The sequence below is a fragment of the Amblyomma maculatum genome, chromosome 4, assembly GCF_055883805.1.
Source record: "Amblyomma maculatum isolate TAMU_Amacu chromosome 4, ASM5588380v1, whole genome shotgun sequence".
Classification (NCBI taxonomy): Eukaryota; Metazoa; Arthropoda; class Arachnida; order Ixodida; family Ixodidae; genus Amblyomma; species Amblyomma maculatum.
This window is the reverse complement of record NC_139347.1, coordinates 44,896,447-44,918,851: the sequence shown is the minus strand read 5'-3', so window position 1 is coordinate 44,918,851 and position 22,405 is coordinate 44,896,447. Positions and strand designations below refer to the sequence as shown.

Genomic DNA, 22,405 nt, shown 5'->3' with positions numbered 1-22,405 from the left:
GTGGCAACATCATTTTCGAGCGTTTCCACCAGTCAGGTGACTCGAGGTAGGGGAGATATTGCGACACTGATGATAACGACGCAAACTCTGAATACGGGCCCTGGTGAGTGTTTGCTCAGTGGCTTTGGCACCTGGCCCAAAGGCATGACTGATCCCTTCCGCAAGGGCGCATCCGAGTGGAGGTGAAATTCATGAACGTTCCCAATGGATTAGACCGGCACTGATCCACTACATTTTCTCTTTTCTCCCCGCATGCGTCGCTCTCTCACACCATGTTTGACTTCGAAACTGTGAACGCCATGATTTACAAATTTATTTCATTATATGCGATCTTTTGTTTTTCTTTGTTTTTTTTTTTTTTTTTTTGCAGCAATTGAAACCATGATCTCGAGTGAAATTAGCTTGCTGACTCGACAGCAACGCCTGGCTGTGCTGAGCACTGCACCTGGCATGCAGTGCAATGTTGCCACAATACAGGTGGTGGTGAACAACAAGAGCCGCCGCCTTCCAGTGAGTAAGCAGCCTGCTTAGAGTGTGAAAAGAAGTCTTCCTGCGGCCAGTAAACAAACAATGAAGTGTCAGTAGACTTAAAGGGACACTAAAGAGAGGAAAGGAAGTGGGTTTGCATCGATAGAATGCCAGTTTCTGATTACAAAAAGACCACTCTTACTGAAAACAGAGCTGTTATAAGGTAGCAAAGAAGAATAACAGAAATACAGGTATCGCCACCACAGCCAAACGGCCGAGGCTCGCAACTACAAATCACGTGACGCGCTAGGGATCCCGGAGGCTGACAAATGCGAATTACGTTGAATGTTTGAATGCGGTAGTACGTTTTTTCTCAAACATGATAACACGCTTTTATCATACGTAAACGACGGCGAAAAGACAACGTAAACGTTGCAAGGCAAATACAAAAATATACTTGGAGGCGCCACAGGCGCCCACTTCGGTTTTGGTTATGTTTCGGCTCAGGCATTTCGTGCGCACTCGGATAGTTTGTTTGAACCTGCAGCGCCTGAATTACGAGCTTGGAGCAGCAGATGCGCCTTGATGGTTCCCATTTGAGCATTCGGAGGCACGAGCGAGCGAAATCCGCTACCGCCGACACACTCCTTCGTTCACACTTCTGCGCCAACATATCGCCGCCGTTGCCGCTTCGACTGCGACCTGACCGCTTGACTGCAGCTACGTACGCCACAAAAAGCATACATATGCTAAGTACCGAAGGAAAAACGCATTATCATTCAATTGTTCACTAAATCATGGCACATCTGACCAACATATACTGCGTCAACAAGACCTTCAACGTGCTATTTGCAGGCGTCGTAAACAAAAGGGGCATACATGCCGCTCATGCCAAGGAGAGCGTCGATATATTGCGCTCGTCGCCCGGCAAAAAAAGGGCCTCGGGTAAAAAGTAAAAACTAAAAATGACGAAGCACCAGAAATACATTACAAAAGGTTAAAAAAAATCGATTTGTAAAAAAGAAAAAAAAAAAAAACGCCAGAAGCGGTGAGACTCGAACACGCTACTGCTTGCTCCGTAACGCTCGGCGCTAACCGCTCGGCTACGCCGCGCCACAAGAACCTTGGAAATATTTCTAGTTTTTATGTCATGGCCCCATTTACAATAAAGTGTTTCTGCTGCCAGTCTAAAAATTACTTCTTGATCATCGGCACATGCTGCCTGCTCTCACGTCTTGCAACTAATGTTCTGGATGCCTATGCGCACTATATTGTGCACTGGATCCATTTTAACATGTGGAAATTCACAGCGCTGGCAAATGTAGTGGCGCCGGCACTTCGGTCATGTTCTGCTACCGTGGACGTAATTTTCGCTGAACACGGAGCTGTAGCACAAACCTTGAAGGAAAAAAGTGCTGCGAAGCTTCAAAACTGACAAGCGCAGCAGCGAGGACACTATTTTGCTGGTAACTAAATCTTACTTGTATGTAAACATGTCAGGAAGCGTTGCGATGACAGAGGGCTCGGTTTGTTTATACACAGTGCAAGAAGGAGCGCAAAAGCTTGAGAAACATGTAAAGTATTGTGCATTACAAGCCCTCTATGTTTTTTTTCTTCCTTTATGGGCCCATCGCTCGGTAAATTACTCTCTTCATCGTTTTATTTATTTCGGATGAGGCCGTCATTGCGAGTACGCTGTTGCCAAGTTGGCCCTTGAGGGATGCGACGCCGCGGGCCGCGCCGGCTCGCTAGCTATCACGGAGTCTCCGCTTACGTCATAGTGTGCGTCACTCAACTCCAACTACGTAGTTGGAGGCCACAGTTTGAATTCGACCGGCGGGAACAAGAAAAAACCTCAACTTCTTATCGCAATATCTCAGCAATTATTCGATTTTTCGCTGCCGGATATGCGGCGACAGTGTCACCAAATGTAGTTTATTAGATTTTCATACCATCTTTGGCTGTCTTTAGTGTCCCTTTAAGATGACCCTGAGGACAACTCCACCCAAATTTTTGTTATAATTGAAAACCTTTGCCAAAGTGTTTTCTGGATACATTATTAAAATACACATTCCTAGGCTAGAAAAATGCGTTTAGGAATTTATGATTGATTAATTATTAATTAAACAACTAGAAATAAATAATTAAATATAAAATTTTGCTGTCATTAGGCTCAAGCTTGAGATGTCTCTATTGAAATGAGCTCCGGGATTGTTATTTGGAAGAGAATGGTGGCATAGTGCAGTCTCGGGGATCTGCATTAAAAGGACTGTGTTGCAGAAGATTGTGGGAGTTGTGAAACTGCGAAACTGAAGGGTGACTGACAGCGGTAACTTTACTTCGTTTTTTGGTCATTTCTACTTTTAAAAAACTTTCTTTTCAGAAAGAGTGGTGTTTTTGTCACTAGAATGTCATACTCATCGATGCTCGATGCAGGCCAACTTTCATTTGTTCTCAGTTCCCCTTTTGAGGACAACACAGAGTTGTGTTCAGTGTCCCTTTAAAGAGGACAGCGAGAATAAAGTTTTGCAATTTTTATTCTTAATAAAAGAAGTTTCATGGTTCATCTGGCTGGTGGTGGTGTCACCTGCTTGAATTTTTTTTTTTTTTTACATTTCCAGCTTACAAGAGCTCGATTTTAGTAAACAATATCTCTCCATGCTAACAACAGAGGTAGTTGATATATGCCTACATCAGTCTGTCCTCAGGATCACTTTTGGGTTAATTAGAACATATATCCACTCTCGGGAAGGGGAGTGGGGCTAGGGGTACAGCTTAAAATGGGCACAGTTCTTTGAAAGTTTTTTTTTTTCATAACTTACAGTTCCTTATCTCCCTCATGATAAAGAAATATGCCAAAATATGCTACACACACACATATATATATATATATATATATATATATATATATATATATATATAGGAAGTTTTTTGATATTTGGTGACTGAATTGCAAGTGAATAAGGCTTTGGATGGTGCACCACGACTTCTGCATGTTTACTACACTGGGACGCCCTGTCTCAGTAACATTGTGAAGAGGAGAAACCAAATGATCAGAACGTCCATTGGTTGCCATGTCACATTTCTGTGGCCAAAAACAAAGGCATACAAGGCAGCAAACAAGGCAAAGGGGGAGTAAACATTAAGGTTGATTTCCTCAGCTTTCACTCTTTCTGCGAAAGTGGTCAGCACTCATCTCTTCAGCATTTTATAATGAGTGACAGTAGAAGAATCGTTTTCGCACATGAATCCTGGGACATTTAGGAGGGCATAGTGCTATCAATATTTTTTTTTGCACTTGCACAGTAGTCTTTGGAAGTTTATTCTTAAGAAATCAGTGTAAGAAGTAAACAATACACACCGTTTGAGTCTGTGTAATGAATATGTTTCATTAGTCGGTGGTAACTGCGTGCAGTGGGTGCATAGCCAAAAGAAAATTCAGTACCCATGCATTTATGGCACTATGACAGTCATATTTTCACACACAGAAAAAAATGAAATTAACATTCCTGACAATACAGTAAAAAAAAAATTAAAACAAACACAATGGCAGGTGTGATTTTTGCCTTTTTTTTTCTTATTGGCGCTTACAAAGAGTAATTGGCATTTAATTTGTCTCGCTTCTATTGCATAGGCTCCTCAGTATATGTGTTATGCTTATTTTTGTCTAGAGTGCCTTGGTTGATAGAGTTTTCTTGTGAAGTGCTCTTTATGAACCTCTTCCATGTTTACAAACAAGGCGACTGAGGTGGCGTTAAAGGTCCTATATATCTGCTTTAAGGGTCCTCAGAGAGTCTCAATCATGAATCCATGTGTCAGTCGGCGGTGCTGAACCCCACAACTTGCATTTACTATCAGACGCTGTGAATACAACTAAAATAACTTGGTATATAAAAAATGCAGCTCCAATCGAGCACACCAGGGCTGCCAGCATGCAGTGGCAATCTTCATCATGAAATGGAAATAATTTGAGGTGATCACGGTGAAGGTTAGCCATGCAACATAACCACGGAGGAATTCAACACAGATCGCTCGCGCAGCAGCTCACTATGCATATGCTTAATAACCAAAGTGAAAGAAAAACGTCTTTGAGGAATAGTTTTACATGAGTAAACACATCTAAGCATGCTCCAACAAAGAAAAGGCCTAGGCATTACAATATACTGGCTACCTCATCTACATATGTTACACACGCAGTCGCACCCGCACCAAAACAAAGATTCTATTTTGTGCTATAAAGAAGGTCAAACTCGAGTTATTCGCAGCCTTTGATCAGGTAGACCGCTGTAATGTGAAGGTGGATAAGCTCTAGCTTAGCCGTGATAAGTGTTTGTCGCATATTTGATGAGCTGGCGTTGATATCCAGCCTTCACGCTTCACTGTGGTGGCGCATTGTTTATAGCGACCTTCGTCAGCAAGAAACTTGTGCAAGCTTACTAAACCTCTCTTCCTGCTCCTTTCGACACATTCTACGGTGACGCAACAAGTCGGCATGGTGCTGTTTTTTTTTTTGGCAGCAGCAAACCAGCAAATTACCCCACAATCACGGCAGGCAAAAACGACTGAAATGTTGTTTTACCTACCGCGTGAAAGTCACTGATGGTGACAGCACCACTGCATCTTCATGACGTAGCCAGAGTAAAGGAGGTTTTATACCAAATCTATCTCTAGTTTTTTTTTTTTAGACACCAGGTGACATGTGATTGCAATAGTCTTTTCCATTTCATTTAAGAAGGCTGACAACCTTTGAAAACTTAACATGCAACCACCAATGCTAGACCGTGCACAAACTTTATAAAAATGTCATTTGCCTTTTGTGGCAGTTAAACAGCAGTTTCATCGCTGCCTCAGGTTGCGGTCCTTATGATCTGAGTGCAACCAGAGCATGGTACCTAAGCTTTTGTAACTATACTTCCACTAGTGTGTTTTTTATTTTTTGCTTTTTATTACAGTTGTACAACTTACAACTGAAAGTACAGCTTTTATTATATGTAGCACCATTTGTGTGCTATATAGTTCTGCACTGGCTAAGTCGAAGTGAATCTTGTGTCACTTCTGACTGCACAGACAATATATTTCACTGAAACGAAAAAAAAAAGAAAAAAAGAACTGAAATAAATGTGCTAGAATAATATTGACACAAAAGAAAATGGGAGATATATATTGAAATAAACCCCTGAAAAAGTCTGCTGAATTTTCGAAAATAAAAACATAAAAATTCAGTCTAATATTATATGTGCTTATGAAGTTTATTCCGATAAAATAAAAAATACAGCACATTGCGTAGTTGCAGTCGTGCTGGATTAATTAGGTGATTGTGCAACTGATGCACGGGCATTACAATCTGTTGTGATATTTCAGCAAGAACAAGATTGTGTGACTGTGACAAGAACAATTGGCCCGTCTACTACGACACTGAAAATAGGAAATTCCATGATTGGGTGAGAGTCATTGTATTTTTCTGTTTTCTTGCACAGTGTTCTGACATATGTCTGTCTATAGTTGATTGGCTGAGACTTTAGTCATTAACTTCATAAGTAATTTTTTGTGACCATGCAGCAAGAGAATCAAAAATACATTTAATTATTTTTTTCATGTAAGAGGAAAAATAATAGTTGCTTTTCTATAACTGCTAGTACAGGACTAATGAAATGATAATGAGACTAATAAATACAAGCGAAAAATAATAAAAATAATAAGTTTACGCTTGTGCTGTCTTCACTTTTTCTTTATTTTATTTTTCAGAGCCATAGAAAGTTCGTAAGCATTTTTGAAAGGCTGTTACTCAGCCTAGCTGATTGAAGTATTCTCTTTTTGCTACCTGCATTTGAATTATGTATTTTGTTTGTTTAATTTGTCTGTTATCATTCATATCAGTGAAAATATTAGTCACAATATCTTCATTAAAGCGATAGGGTTAAAGGCTCCATCCTGCATAAGATTCTAAGCAGGCGTCGGCATTGTGAGAAAACCGTCATGAGCATGCCTCTTTTGGCAGGTGATGTGGTGAGGCACTGATTGATTGGTTGGTGGGTCTTGTGACATCACGAGACCATATGACTTAATTTATATCATACATTTATAATCGAGTGGTCTTCCACATAATGTGATAGCCATGACAGTAGGCTGGCGAGTGAATGCGAGATAATGGAGGTACAAGTTAAGGAATTAGTGATGAAGCAAGTGTAGTAGAGATTCACAAAGATTCACAGGGGGACTACAATAGGTGGCATAAATGTTGTTGTGTCGTCCCCGTCCCTTTCACGTGGAGCTTAAGTGTTCGCATATTTTACTTGATTTGGTCTTGTTTGAGTGAAGGGACAGGTGTGGAAGAAAAAAAGAAAGAGAAACACTTTCACGAAAAGCAGAGGATTGAGTCATCAGTGTTTAAAATTTGTTGACTTGCTTGGGGAAGCATAAAGGAGAGGTGAAAAAAAATGGTAGAAGTTTAAAAAAATATTCAGAAATCTAAAGAAAGTTCAGCCATTGATATTGAGGGGAGATATTTAAAAATAATAAGCTGTAAAATAATGAAAGCTAGGTGAAGTGCAGTGCCCTACAAATAAGGTGGCCAAGTTCATCGCACGGAGAGTGTGCAACGATGAGAAACAGGGATATGTTTTAGAATTTGTATAGGAATGTGTCATCTAAATATGCAGGTAAAAAAAATTCATGGAGCACTTCTGGGCTGCCTGTGGCAGGATAAGCAACATAACATACAGTAATGTATTGTAGGCTGCAGTCATAACGAAAATTATTCCACATATATTCATTATCACCCTTTTCATTCAGTTTGCTCGCTCAAGAGGGCCAACATGTCTGCAAAACAGAAAAAGAGCAAGCTATCACTAGTAATTACTTGTGTCCATGAAATAATCGGCATCAGTTGATTGTCTCACTCTCCTGCATAACCTGCATGTTGTCTCTTGAAATGTGCCCAACACAGTGGCACTCTGGCCTCTCTCGCTGCATATCGTGTGTTGCTGCACAGAGCGTCCACCTAGTGGCTAACAAAAGTGCATTCCTTCAGTGTCCATGCTAAATGTGCAAAAAAAAAAAAAAAAAAAAAGTGAGGGCATGTGCATGAACATGCAGCTTTGTGCTGAATGTAAGGTTTTGTTTTTCAGGAAGAAAGACTTCATCGACTACCTCCACTGTGCTGGTTTTTCATCTGAGAATATGTTTCACATAATCAGGCAGGGTCAGGTGAGCATTTAGGCATTTCCTGGAGCCAAATGGCCAGGGCTGCTAGAAAACCGACTTGCTGCTTCTGACCAGGTTCGGGAGGTCCTGCGTATGACGCCCCAGGAACGGCTGCACTTGGTGCAGCGTTTTGCTGGCTGGGAAGCACTAGGGCGGCTTGAAAAGCTCAGCCTGGAATGCTCCGATCATGGGGACACCGAACGAAAGCGCGTTGAAGACATTGTCGACGAGTGCCGTGAAAAGCTCCAAAAGGGTGATCAAAACATGCAGGAAGCCAAGCGATACAAGGCACTGGAGCTCAGCATCAGGTGGGCCCCACCATTACATGCACTCTTGTTCTCAGGCCATGCATGGTGCGTAATATGTGGTGTCCACCATCCTGAAGCCATGGAGCCAGTCTTATGCTGGCTTTTCACTTTTGTTCACACTACTAGTTCTCTTAAGAAAAGTGAGAGGTCTCCCAGTGGTGGAACTGCTGTGCCAAATCAGAAATCCTGCTACGTGCTGCTACAAAATCGATATTTTGCCTACTTCTGCGCCACGCCCGCGCCAAAAGTCATTGAATAACTTTGCCGACAGCGAAACTGAACTGTCGCGAAACAAAAATTGACATCTGCTGGCAACACTATGCAAGGCGGAAGAATATTTTTGCAGGTCCTGGGCAGACAATCACAATACACAAAATTGACGTTTGTCTACATCACTTCTTCGTCTCCGGCCGGTGTTTGTTTCTTTTTTATCTTTTTCGATAAACCTAGAGGAAGTGAGGGGGGGCTGCAAGATATCTCTCAAGTACAGTGCATGGGAAGGGTGAAAGGAGGGGCTGGTATGCTGGCCGTCGAAGGGTCGAAGCACGTTCAAATGCGTGATGACTTCGAGCTACCCTGGGTGCTCGCCTAATTTGTGTGTGTGTGTGCAAAGCAGCAGGCTGGACAACAGTGACGGTTTGGAACTGGCCTCGGCAAAGCACAGCTGGAGCAGTATGATCGCTTGCTTCCTTTTTTTTTTTCATACCAGTGAGGTATGCGCCGCGATGACCTGAGTAGCAGCGAAGGGCACGCTAAGGATTTTACTGCATCTGTGCGCACGCACTGGACTCTGTTGGCCGCTTTTGTACCTTAAGGTCAACCTCTTATGTGGAACATCTATAATTTCACAACTTAATTCTAAACGTCAACGTTTACGCATCCTTTAGAAGATTATCTCAGTCTTGACAGTGCGCCAGCAGCGTGCCTCTCTCAAGAGAAAAAAAAATCTCCACCCCAGGACCTGCAACAATATTCTTCTCTTTTTATCTCCAATCAGCACGGGTCTTGAAGGAAAAAGGTGCCTCGACGTTATACCCTGAAGTACAGGACAAAAACTCCCCGAAAAGAGGTCAGAATCAGGAAAAGGTACAGTAAAAGATCAGGCTTGCCAGGAATATGAGCACCAATGCTGAGCTGCTTTTCTCAAAAGGCGTCAAGTCTGAAATTTTTGCAGAAGAGCGTGGACAAGCTCTTCTAAAGAATGGACAGGAAAGGCTCACAGCGGCACTATCCAAGCTGGAGTCATTAAAGAAAAAGAAGAAATAGAGCCTTAAAGTTGCAGCTGTAAGAATCCGCTGTTCTAAATTTTTACAGGGAGTTTTTATATTAAGATAGTTGGCTACCTTCTTTCCAAGGTTAGTGTTTATAGATATCTCGTTATGCTTTCCTTCTGAATAAAAACGGCTTTGCTTTTAGCAAAACCTCCTATATGCTTAATTTGGGGCTTTTTAAGGAAAGAACAGCACCTTAGACTGCATTTGAGCTTGAAGCTTGTTTTTCCATGGCTATTGTCGTTATAAACACCTGAGCAATTGGGTTCCAGAAATAAAACAAGCCTTCTTTATTTAAGCATCTCGAGATTTGAAATTTTGCTACAAACCGTTTTTTTTTTTTTCCTGCTACAGAAGCTCAAATATTTGCTACAAAAGGCCATTTTTTTTGCTACAAAACTTGAAATTTGTTCTTCAATCTCCAATTTCTTCTGCTATAAAAGCTGCTGCAAGAAGCCAGTCGCCAGTTCCACCACTGGGTCTCCACAAATATGCGAACAGTGGCATGTGAAAAAATTGTAGAACACATTTGATCAAGTTTATGTAAAGCTGATGATTTAATGCAGTCTGTGCGGTCGTTCTATTTTAGTATCAAGTTTAACACGATATTAAGATATACCTTGGCGCTCATTTAACTAGAATGCCATTAATGCAATAGTTGAAGAAAAACGGATCTGCTCCCTTGTTATGTGCAAGAGCGCAGTTTTCTTGGTATTTATTTCCACGCCTCATTTTTTGCATTGTGAACTAAAAAAAAAAAAGAAATACATTGGGAACTAGTTTTTCTTACCAAAAACTTCTTTGGTGTGCACTTTGTATTTCCACTTTTAGGACAATCAATTCCGTACTGCTGGAGAGAGAGGCAAATTTTCTCAGGAAGACGTTAGAACAAGTAAGTGCGTGACTTGCTTTTTAATTCTGGGGTTAAAGCTGTGTGTACAGCTTTATAAGAAATTTTCTCCTAGCACACTGCGTGGAAAGCTTTTTCAGCCACCTGTGCATATATGAGCCGAGCTCTGAAAAGAAACTTGAAGATAGGAAATATAATGTGCTTCTGAGAGTATGAAGGAAGGTTAGAAAGATTTACGTGCTTGTGGTTGCGATTTAATTCCCTGTACCTGCAGGTAGATCTTGCATATGCAGCCTGAATGAATTTGATGTGCAGGAATTTTCATCTTTGCAAGAAGCACAAGCTGGCTGCCCATTTGCATCAATCATTTTGATATCTCATTGAATTTATCTTCAATTTTTAGACATAATTAAGTTCTGTAAGTGAAGGAACTTGCAGTTCCTTCATCGAATGATAGTTAGGAGGAATTTCAGATTCCTTAAGGATACTATTTTGAGAATATCGAAGTCATTTTATGCATAGCTACAATAAACTTTTTATTCCAGGTACTTTTTGGACACGCTGTATGTGCTGATTGCTGTTGTGCAAATCACACAGTGCATCACGGGATCTTGAGCTTAGATAAAGGAATTGATTTTAGCACAGTCGTCTTCCATGAACTTCTGGCAATGGGTGTGCACATTGCATGTTTATTAGTGACATAATGCAGAATCATTAATTGGCTCATCATCAGTCTAACCCGATATTGTCCAGGAAGCGTGGTGTCCACAATCTCGGTGATATATTACAGGCATATGATTTACGTGGAAATTTCGAGCGCCCCCAACATGACATCATGTTGGGGGTACTCGAATCTGTGAAATGAAAGTGCTTAAAACATTATACGCAGTGGCAATCAAAGGAAGTGCCCAATTAACTTTGCTGAAAGAAACATTGTGAGAAATTTTGGGTGGTATTCGAAACTGTGACCCTTACGTTGTGAGCCAGGCACACTGTCAAGTAGGCCATGCAACACAAACGTTGTATGGCTTTTGAACAAGTGAGGGTTTGTTGTATGTCATGTGTTCTTTCATGTAATGATACCTTACGATGATGAGGCATTAATGCTTTTGCATTCACAGCATATACGTTTTAAGTTCTTTTTAATTGCAAATGTTGGTGTTGGTGGCACATCATTATAGGTATGCTGAAAGTGCCTTGAGGCTGAACAGATATGGAGGTAGAAAATACAAAAGGTGCCCGCGTCGGTGCATGTTAAAAATACCAGATGTTCTGAATTATTCTGAAGCCCTCCACTGCGACACTTCATTGTCTTTTCCTTCTTTCACTCCTTTCTTTATGCCATACCTTTAACAATTACAAACTACTTTTGCTTTCATGATGGAGTGCTTCTTATGTCGGGAGCTCTTTGGACAGAACATGCGCCTGACATAAGCAAATAAAAATGGCTATAAAAATAAGTGTGAAAGAATTTTTAAGAATATGCAATTGCAAATACTAATCTGGACACACATCTCCGCTGTGTTCTCAGATTGAAGACAGCATTGCAGAAACGGAGCCCCAGCATGCACTGGCCAAGCAAACACACTTGCGGATCTCCAACGCACTTCAGGTGAGACCTGGGGCAGAATGAAGTTTGAGCACAAATGCTTTCTTCTTTTTAAATTTTTTTTTCCAGACCATTATTTCACGTTGTTTTCTTTCACAATAGTGGCATTGCGACTCGACTTCTTGGGCCCAAGGATGCGGGATTGAATCCCGGCCACGGCGGGTGCTTTTCAATGGAGGCGAAAATCTGGGTGGCCGTGTATTGCGTGATGTTAGTGCACGGTAAACAACCCCAGGCGGTCAAAATTTCCGAAGCCATCCATCTACGACATCTCTCGTAGCCTGTGTCGCTTTGGGACGTACCGTATAAACGAAAACAATGGCATCGCGTGTCATTGACTAGGGGATGGACCGACTTTGGCTATTTGGTGTACCATTGCTGTGAGCAAAGTTTAGAAGGGTGTAAACGTTCAACTGTGTACTTTTTTGCTGCATCGATCATTTCTTGCTCAGTTCTTTTTATGCTGTAAAATTCTTTCACAGTAGCCCAAGAGCAACCTCCTCTTTATTCAAACAGTATGTCTTAGGCATTTTTCTGCACATTACACATGGCTGCTTATATGCACTTGAGCATGCATTCTAAAAAGGCCTGGTCATTCTAAACAGAAATATCTCTCTATACTTTTCATCCTGCATGGGAGAATAGACGCTGCTCCCTAAAGAGGCCCTAAAGAAGCACCTTTGGAGCATAGCAAATGCTCGTGCTTAATTGCTAGGTTGTGCAAAGAGAACACCTGAGACAAATATACACTTCTGCATGCAGCAGAGAAGCCACAGTCGTGCTCAGAGGTAATTAGCTCTTTCTGGCGGCCCAATGAGGAGTGCTCACCTCTGAGCACACAAAGCGTGATGAGAGAAGAAAATAAGGCGCAAAGGCAGTGAGATTAAAATTTTAACTGCAGGTTACTCAGCTTCCACAAAACACATACTGAAATTTCTTTCTGGAAGATATTCGCAAAGCAGTGCTTTTTAACATAAATATCTTCTTTTTTTTTTATTTGTGTTGGAGGTCCTCTTCATTGCAAATAGTACAAACTGACACAAAATTGTGTCGATTGACGTGCTTGAGTATGTTTCTGTGGTAATTCCAAGCCAGTATGCAGAACATGATTGAGGCTTTCAATCAGGATTTGAAGGCTGCTGCTGCTACCGTATGCTTAGGAGATATTAAAATGCAAACTAATAAGTAGCCAGACGACTCACTTGTAATAATTTGAAAATTCCAAGATAATACTTTTGTTTAGCAAAATAAAAAAAATTTTTTTGATACCTGGGACTCTATTACAGTATATAATTTGGTAAGGTGTTATGGCATATAAGCAGTCAGAATCAGAGTTGAGGTTGACCTCCTCTATTAGAGTAACAGTGTGCAGCATATAAGAGATGACAGGTGATGTTTAGTGCATCAGGGAGCCATTTGGTGATGAGATAAGGAAAAAATAAAAGCAGGACTGATACTTTGAGGAAAGCAGAAAGTAAAGGTAGAGAGGTTAACCAGATGTAATGTCTGTTTGGCTGCCCTGCATTTGGCAGAGCATTAAGAAGAGCTGAAGAGAAGATAGAATAAAGTGTGTTCATGGTAGGTGACGTCAAAACACACACACACTCACACAAAAAAGAAAGCCGTAGCTCAATCACCTGACAATTTATGCTGTGCTATGGGCTTGAGCACAGCTGATGACGATTATGAGACAGCACATACACCCCTTATTTTATGACCCACCAGAAGTGTCTGCTTGTCGATTGTGCAGCATGCCGCTCTTCAACCTCTTTCAGGAGAAGAAGCTTGAGCTCAGGCAGCTCAGGGAGGAGGCACAGGACAGGACCGCCAGGTTAGAGGACATCAGGAGTCAGCTGTGTCAAGCTGAAGCCGACGTTGCCAAGGAACGCCTTCATGAAAACCAGCTCCAAGCAGAAATTGGGGAAACTGGAAGGGCACTGCAGAAGTTGACAGATTCCCTGGCTACTTCTGACCAGGCTGTCAAGGACATGACCTTGAAACTTGCCAATACAGTAGAGTCATTGCGTGCCCTAGAGAGGAAGGAAGACCAGCTGCAAAGAAGGTACAGTGAAATTTCAGTGATGTGATCCCGCTTCATGTTTTTCTTGGCATAGTAATACATTTCTTGTTTCATCCCTGGCCTTGGCCTTACGAATGCATGGAGGCATGGTGAATACAATTGTATTTCCACGTGGTTTGGATAATACAACCGTGAAAAATGTGTAAAAAACTTGCATGATATCGAATTTTGCTTCAAGAGGTAGGGAAAAAGTCCCAGGTAATTGTAGCCGCAGTAATGTGAACACTCGTGACTGATTATCGATGTTTAATGTGATTTTTGATAGGGGAGCCACTCTCATAATGACCCCCCTCCCCACCTTTGTTGATGAGAATTTGCTTTAAAGAAAGTGCTAGCTTTCCTGAACATGTTCCTATGTAACATGTTTCGTGTTCTCGGAAGTGCAGACCTTGGCAACATGTCACTTCTGCAGGCAAAGGGGAGGGGGGGTGTGGTCTTGGTGAAGTTGGAAGAAAGCCAATTAAGTTTTAGATGCTCTTAATGGCTCTGCCCCAGCTGCAAAGTTCAGTGATAAAACTACAGGATTCTCTTCTAGAGTATCGAGAAAGCTTGCTTCTGGACACTGAGAAACAAAGTCCAGCCCAAAGTGACAGATTATTTCAAAGTAGATTGAGGTGTAAAAGATGGGTGCACAAAGTCAAAGGAAGCAGAGCTAGGGTTGAGGTGGAGCCTTAGTCCACTAGCCAATGTTTCGACCAGTGGCCTTGTCCTTGTCTGGGCAGTGCAGTCATCACTGGAGTGGTTTATATAGGCTTTTGCTTCTGAAGAAGGAGCAGAGCAGAGGTGGGAGAGGGGGGGAGGTGGTAAGGGTGAGGAATAGTGAAATAAAAAAGTGTTGCCTTGGAGGTGTCTTTATCTGAATTGCAAAACCTGTGATCCTCTGACCTGAAAAAGAATATAAAAGTGGCAGCAGCAAGAGAAAGAACAGTGCAAGGTATACATGATGGATCACCACAAGAATAAAGCAGCCTTGACAAGGGCATGTGTTTGTAGGAGGGGATAATAAATTTTATATGGACTGATAAAGAATACACTGCAGTAGAGTAATTGAAGAGAGCGCTAAGGAAAGAGGGATATACGAGCATAGGCTGATTGAAAATATTAACGCAGGAAGAGGAGGAGAAAGAATAGAAGGCAGATGGGTTACCTGGTAAAATATATACCTAGAGTGGATTAAATGGGGACCAGACAGTGAATCACCATGCCAACCTGGCTAAGAGTACTACTACTAGTAGTTGCTGTGAGATGAAGATTATCAAGAAAGAGAGAAAAAGGAAGGAAATGAAGGGGGCTATGAAGGCATTTGTGGGGAGTCCAGAAGGGGTGACGGTAGGAAAAGAAAAAAAATAATAAGAGGGGAAAAGAGAGCAAGGAACAGAAAATGGCATGCCATGCATGCAAAGGGAGAAAAATATTGAGTGTTATTCAAGAAAGAATATAGATATTGCTAAAAAAGTGGGAAAAATTTGAAAGAATACATGGGGGACTTGTTAGATGGTGGAACAAATTTCTGATGCATGTAATTGTCTTCAAGAATGATTAGGCAGAGGGAGTATATATTTCAGAGATTCTAATCTTCCTTTCAAGGTGCTTATTCCTGCTGGTTGCAGTGCTTGAAATTTAAAGGTTAGAAATGCCTTCCTGTACTTTCTGCCCTTGAATATTTAAAACCTTACTGGAGAATAAGTAATTTCATTTCTTGAAGTTCATGACCATCCTGATTTGAAATGCTGGGAAACTGTTTTTAGAAGGCTTTTGGCTGTATCTGCAGGATGGCCATTTAATTTTACGCTCACTGATTTATCCTGTCTCTAGCAGGACGAGCATTCTAAGGTAGATAAGGTAAATAACGCGAGACAATGTTTTATGTGAAAAGTAAAATTACTTGCGGTGCTTTTGACCATAATGTCACTTTGAAAATGCCTGAATATTTTACATTTGTGCCAGAAACAAGAATGTGATTTAAATGAACGCGTGTTGCCGAGTTTAGAATGCCCTAGAGCATCTTTGAGGTTTATGTTACGTTTGTATGTTACCCTTGATGTCTTTAAAGATATTTTCTTTGAGCAGTCGATCATTGCATATTATTTCACATTGCTGTAATTAAACTAAGTTTTTTCATGCTAATGATTTGAAAAACCTAAAAAAAAATATTTTACTGTATTTTACAATGAACACAGTCCATTTCATACTCATTGCTTTTAGGGGAACACGCACTCGTTGATTTTTCTCTCGTTACGTTTCTGAAGAACGCAGATGTTTTAAATCAAATACAAGTTTATCATCTAGGCACTTTACAGACCATCTATCCTGATGCTTGGCGCATGATAGCCACAGTTGCTTATGCGCCATAAAACCCCATAATAAGTAACAATCTATTAGAGTAAGTTTTATAGTAAGTATGTTTCGTTCACAACATTTTGGAGCCTTTTTCGCATGATGGGTTTCAATGGCCGTAAGAATCATATCAACAAGCTTCCACTGTACCTCTTCTCTTTACTTTCTCGACACCTTGTGTTGCAAGATGGTTTCTTTATAGAACAGTTGGTAGTCAGTTGATAAAACAAAATGCAGTTTTTGTCTTGCTGCCTGAAATATGAATGTCTTGAATTTGCTCAAGGGAATTGAAACCTATATATATATATATTTTTTTTTTTTTCTATTTCAAGGGTGCAAGAATTGATGAACGAGAAGGATGCAGTAATGCAGCGTGTGCGGCACGGACAAATTTTTGACACAACTCAGGAGCGAAATAGTTGGGTTGAAGAAGAGGTTCAGAAGATTGAATCCATTCTGCAAGATATTCAGCAACAGGCACGTATGATCAAACATCAAACTCTGAAAAGTCACACGCGGCCAATGCAACCCTACATAAAGTAAGCCTTTCGTAAATGGTTGCTGTAGCTGTTTCTGTAAAGCGATGACAGGAATTCTGCTGGCATTTTTAGTGACCTGCATCGCGGTAAGCTACACTCTTGACTGTTGAGTAGGAATTGCTTGTGAAAAGCTCAGACAGGAAGTGGGTCCATTTTCTTGGTATTTTTTGCTCAGCTACTGTTCTGTTCTGTGCTTTGCTGCCCACAGTGTGAAAACCTGCAGTTGGAGGTTCAGGCCAGCACTGCTGAGAAGGAAAGATATATAACTGAAGAAAAGGCAAGTTTTGCATGGGCTGCATCTTGGAGCCTTTTCTTATTTGTTGTGTACGTTTGTTTTAGTTTATGAATGTCTCCCATATATGGCAGCAGCTGTCCCTTGCACGTAGCATCTGCTTAAAAAGGCGCTGATAGTGGTAGTGGTGCAGCTTAATTTTATTACCAGCGGATATGGAGGAGAAACCAGAATGGCTGCCCCCCGCCTAAATGACAGCCGCTATCCCTTGGGCAGTGGCAATGTTTTCAGCTCTACTGCTCGGGGCTGAGCAGTAGAGCCTCCCACAGTCATCAGAGTTGTGTATGAAGTGGCTCGCGGGTATGGACTGTGGGCAGCTCTAGATCATATGATTTTGATCAGCTTTGGTGTCACATTTTTTGCATTTGTCTGAGTAGAGTCCTTCCGAATATAGGCAGCATAATTGGGATTTGGATAGGTGTTATAGCTTGAAGTTTATGCCAGGCTTTAGCCTGGCGTTTGGAGAGTATTTTGTCCTCTGGGGTGAATTTGAGTACAAACTGAAGCTAGTCTCTACTGGTATGGCACTGCATCCTGATCATAAAGAGACCACTCTCTCCAAAAACGGCTTTTGTAAGCCAGAAACGACTCCCCTTGGAAAAAAAGAAAGAAAGAAACACAGGGGTCGCCAACCTAATTGGTTGATTCCACAAGTAAAGTTGATGCACTGGCATTTATTTTTGGGGGTGGACACTCTGCACCACCATTGACTTTAAAATGGCAGCAACCTGTCCGGAGTTACTGCGTCACAAGTTTGAATCGACCAAAAGGAAGGTTGCTACATCCAATTTTCTCGGCAATAAATGCAATTTTTTTTTGTTGCCAGAAAAAAAATCAATGCAGCCTGAAAATGCTAGATGATCAGTTTTCGCCTAGAACAATAACTGGGTGGAGTTGTACCCAGTGTTTCTTTAAGCATTGTGGGCTTCAAATTATACTATTTGCTCTTCATTGTCTGCACTACTGCTTTTGTTCTCCTGAAACACAGAAATCCGGCAGCACTTTACACAGGTACCATAATTGGATGATTGTAATTGTAGCTACCTTTTTTAAATTGAAAAGTCTGAAATTGGAAAAGGGCTAAAGAATGGGAAGGGAGGGGGGGGGGGGGGGGGATTAGGTGTTGTTTTTCAAAATGAAAAGCATGGCACTGCTAATAAAGGTGAGACAGATGATGTACCTTGGATGCCAACTGTTGCACGCAGTCATAGGCTTAAAATTGTGCAAATACAGTACAGATTCACTGTGTAAGGTGCCGATTGTTTTGATTAGTCACGCTGAATCTGGCACGTTGCGCACATCAATGTTTGCTCTAGCTGGGCTTTATGTGGCTGCCCCCAAGTGCAGTGAGCATGTTTTGCTGACGAGGCGCTTGGTGTGCTCTGTGGCAAGCAGCAGGCGCAAGCGGAGCTGGATTCTCTACGGCAGCTGGATGCACGCATGAAAGTGGAGCTTTTGCAGCTGCACAAGCAGAGCTATGCAGCAGTCAACAAGTACACGTAAGGCACCACTTCCATGTTGCACCACGTTTCTTTTGTTTGTCACTGCTGCTCAGCATGAGTGTGTTGCATGTGTGTTGTGTTAATGCAGGCGAAAATCCTAACTGGTCCAGTTGGTTTAAGGAACAAATTTTCAGTTCATACTAGTTGGTTCCCAGTTGGGGAACCGGCTGGTATGAACTGGAAATTTGTTCCTTAAACCAACTGGACCAGTTAGGATTTTCACGACCATGCATTGCATGGTCGTAATGTGCTCAGCGAAGTGAATTCGCTAAAGCTGAACAATGCAGGCCTTTCAAACCACAATAACGGGGTTTAAATGAAATTTTATTGCTAGTTCGTCGTTCTTTGCATGGTACCGGTAAAAATTGTGAGCTGCGGTGCAGTGTTCGGGCTTTGCTTTGAATGTTGTCGTGATTATGCAGTCCACCATTTTTTTTGCTGCGCTGTTGTGAACGTAATGGATGCTGATTGTCCTGAAGTGCATTCTCAGCATTTTGTATTCCTAAAATTTCTGAAAACATCCTGTGACACATTTGTTTGGCTGCTAGACCTGTCAAAAAATGCAGAAAAGTGCAGGTGCACATACAGTGTGTCCCAACTTGGGCCTAAGTTTAAGGAAGGCTGCGGATTTCGAATCACAAAATTGACTGAAAATTCGATATTTAAAAAGTCAGAGTACTAGATCACTAGGCTGCAAGCGACTAAAAATGATAATCATAAACGCACAGAAAGAGGCAGGCAAAATACACTGCAGTAAAAAAATATCTGACTGCAACTTCGCTGCACTGAAGAGAAGTAAGCATAGAGCTCAAGGCTGAATGCTTTTTTCTCAGTAGTATTATTGTTTTTCTGCCTTGTTGCACTTTATGGAGTGGAATTCTTTGTTATACTTTCCCTTTTATTTTGATTGCTTTTGTTTTTTTTTATGCTCTTAGAACCACACTGTAGATTGAGAAAGTTGTTTTTGTTAGTTTTGCTAAATATAGATCCTCACCTGAATCTTTGTCCTCTGTCTTAGATGGCTGTAAGACTACAGCGCGTAAAATCAAAACGAAACTTTTTTTTTTTTTTTAGATATACAGTGAATGTTCTTTCAATTTTTGAACTCATTCTTTTGAGTCTGCAGGCATTGCACAATTCTTCTGAGTGTGCGAAATATTGTAGAAGATTTCTTGTGATATTGTGCTCAAAAGAAAGCTTGGCAAATACTAGTCATACTATCGTTGCCAGCAAGCATAAAAATTGTCATCTAAATACTCTGAGAAATGAAAACGAAATTGCTGAAAGCACCAACACCCTTTCAGAAAATAATTGGTGGCTGCTCTGTGGGCTGATGTCTTGGTTACTCTTAGACAACTTGCATGAAAAATGATGTGGTTAAGGCAAAATATGACATTTGTCGTTGAAATTGGCACAAAAATCGCCACGAACTTGTAGCAGGGTCAAATTTCAGAAACAACTCACCATTGATTTTGCGATGAGAAAGCTTGTGTTCCCAGTATAGGTATTTCTCCCCTTTTCTTTGCTGGGGGTTACAAGCTAAGAAATGAAAAATGGAGACATTAGGTCTTGGAGTCTATGAATTGGTTTAGATCCTTTACTTTTTTTTCACAGGAGGTGCAATTGCTTAGAATGCGTTTTTTTTTTTATAATTAAAATGTTCAGAAAATTATATGGATAGCTTTTAAGTGCAAAGAAATGTTTTAGTCTAATTTGTATGATATTTTTGAGCTTACATATTTTCTTTAATAGGACACTCATCGGTATGAATTATTGCCTGTTTAACTTTACAGCCATATTGCTATGTATGGCATTTCACAACAACAGCCTTCATTTCAATGAGGCTCGGCCATGTTTCTATAAATTGTTCATGCAGCTACTCAAAAGACTAAGCTCAGATATTAAATTTTAATAATTCATCTCCTGCTTAATTTGTAAACTTGTTGTTTGCCTTTTATTCCAAGAGAGGACGAGTACAAAAATAGAAGTTGCTTAACTGACTCTTCTCTTATTGTTTTCACTGGTGATGAATCGAGTTAGTTTATTTTGCTGGCCCCATTGAGATGACAGTGGGTTCTGGGGAAATTGAAATATAACCAAACACTCAATTAGCATGTTACTAATTCTGTCACTCACAAAAAGGAACCATGTTTTCGAAAAAGGGACCATACCCAGGTAGCTTAGATGGCATTCTCGAGGCATTGCAGATGAAGCTATGTGATGTTAAGAAGATAGTGAGAGACCGGAAAGCGTGGCGTGACATGGTCCATAGGGTCACGAAGAGTCGGACACGACTGAACGCCTGAACTGAACTGAACCCAGGTAGCAGCAATATATAACTCATTCAGGAAGAGTGCTCTTGACGTAGTGGGAGTGCCAAAATGAAGCCTGAGAAATGCATTAAGGCCCGTGCTTAGCGTACTGTTGCATTTCATTAGCAAAATGTGTTAATTTGCAGTAAGTGCTTGTCGCCTTGCAGAATTTTTATATTTTAAAGAGGACTACACAATTTCCCGTAAACAAGTGTGTGGTGTCTTCTACGATTTGGGAGAGAACTTCTTTGTACAGATCACCAAATTCGCTCACGTAGTGGCCAGCTGTCGTAGACGCACGCAAAACAGGTCTATTGTTTTGGCTTCCATCACGACAACTAGAATAAAGTTCTTCGGACACACCTTCTCCGAGTCGGGCATCACAGCAGACCCTGACAAGGTGGAGGTAGTCAAGCGCATGACTCGTCCAAAAAGTCTATCAGAAGTTCTAAGTTTGTTGGAGATGAAGAAGCTACTGCGGCCAATTCATCCCAGACTTGGCTCAGATCATCGAACCAATTTGCGTGCTTACCCGAGAAAAGAACCCATTTCAGCGGAAGAGAGCAAGAGGTGTTGAATAACGTCAAGAAAGAATTGGCTGCAATCCACTACGACAACGAAGAAACCCACCTCATCACAGATGCAGGATCAGAAGGGATAGCCGCAATGCTGACACAAGGAAGTGAAGGAAAAAAGCCTAGTATCCTCGCATATTATAGTCGAGCTTTGACTCCTACAGAAAGGCGGTATTTTCAGATTGACAAGGAAATGCTGGCGATAGTATTAGCAGTTGAACATTTCAGCATATACCTGGCTAGAGGAGCCTTTACAATTGAGGCAGACCACAAACCGCTCGTCTTCATCCTCTAGAACCCAAGCGCAAAACTATCGGCTAGATTGGAGTGCCTAAACCCAAGACTCTTGCTTGAAACCTGCTTGAAACCTGAAGCCTGGGAACTCTTCAATAAAGAAGCAGACAGCCAGAGGAGGAACAAAAACTGGTATACTTGCTGTGACCAGAATCTGTATATGCGGATGCAATGGAATAAACCAGTTCAATTCTGGTTCAACTTAGTGTCGTCCTTCTTGATTAATTCTGAAAACATCAATTAGAGGGTACTCAAATCAGCAGATCCTCCTCTTCAACACTGCACTGAAAACAGTGGAAACAAACTCAAACTGCCCCGATTTCGACATGTTTTTATGAAACTAGAATCTGTTGTTTTCTGTCTGTGATGGTGCCGCATTTTATTGCATTGTGCAGGCTTGCCCAGCGATTAGAAGAGGACTGTCATCTGGCTGTAAGCAAAGCACGGAATGACCTATTATGGATTCAACCTCGTATGGTCTCTGTAATGGGCAAGGTATACAGATGCATTTTTGCATTCATTGTTTAGAAAATACTGTTGATATTGTTTACAAAATATTGTTTAGAAATACTGTGATATTGTTTAGAAAACTTGAAAAGGTTTGTATAACTCCTCGTTGTACACTAGAATTAAAGCAGGTTCCTTGATCGTGTTTATCTAGCACAGAAATAGACAAAAAAGAAGACTTTCAACATTGAGTTTGATTTCTAGCTTATAAAAACTTTGTTTTCAGTGAAAGTAGCGCGTTTAGTAGAGGAAAACTGT

At 41.2% G+C, this 22,405-nt stretch overlaps 1 protein-coding gene across 1 annotated transcript in view; it reads left to right on the top strand.

The window, feature by feature from the left end:
- Positions 1-375: 375 nt before the first annotated feature.
- The window catches only part of LOC146190896 (structural maintenance of chromosomes protein 3-like), a 55,099-nt gene continuing 33,069 nt past the window's right edge, over positions 376-22,405 (top strand). The window contains exons 1-11 of the mRNA XM_084601280.1: positions 376-510; positions 5,830-5,909; positions 7,596-7,674; positions 7,747-7,979; positions 10,082-10,142; positions 11,632-11,712; positions 13,485-13,771; positions 16,459-16,603; positions 16,874-16,942; positions 18,353-18,456; positions 22,036-22,135. Coding sequence (XP_084457406.1) covers positions 382-510; positions 5,830-5,909; positions 7,596-7,674; positions 7,747-7,979; positions 10,082-10,142; positions 11,632-11,712; positions 13,485-13,771; positions 16,459-16,603; positions 16,874-16,942; positions 18,353-18,456; positions 22,036-22,135 — 1,368 coding nt within the window. The 5' untranslated portion in view covers positions 376-381. The remainder of the gene's footprint in view (positions 511-5,829; positions 5,910-7,595; positions 7,675-7,746; positions 7,980-10,081; positions 10,143-11,631; positions 11,713-13,484; positions 13,772-16,458; positions 16,604-16,873; positions 16,943-18,352; positions 18,457-22,035; positions 22,136-22,405) is intronic.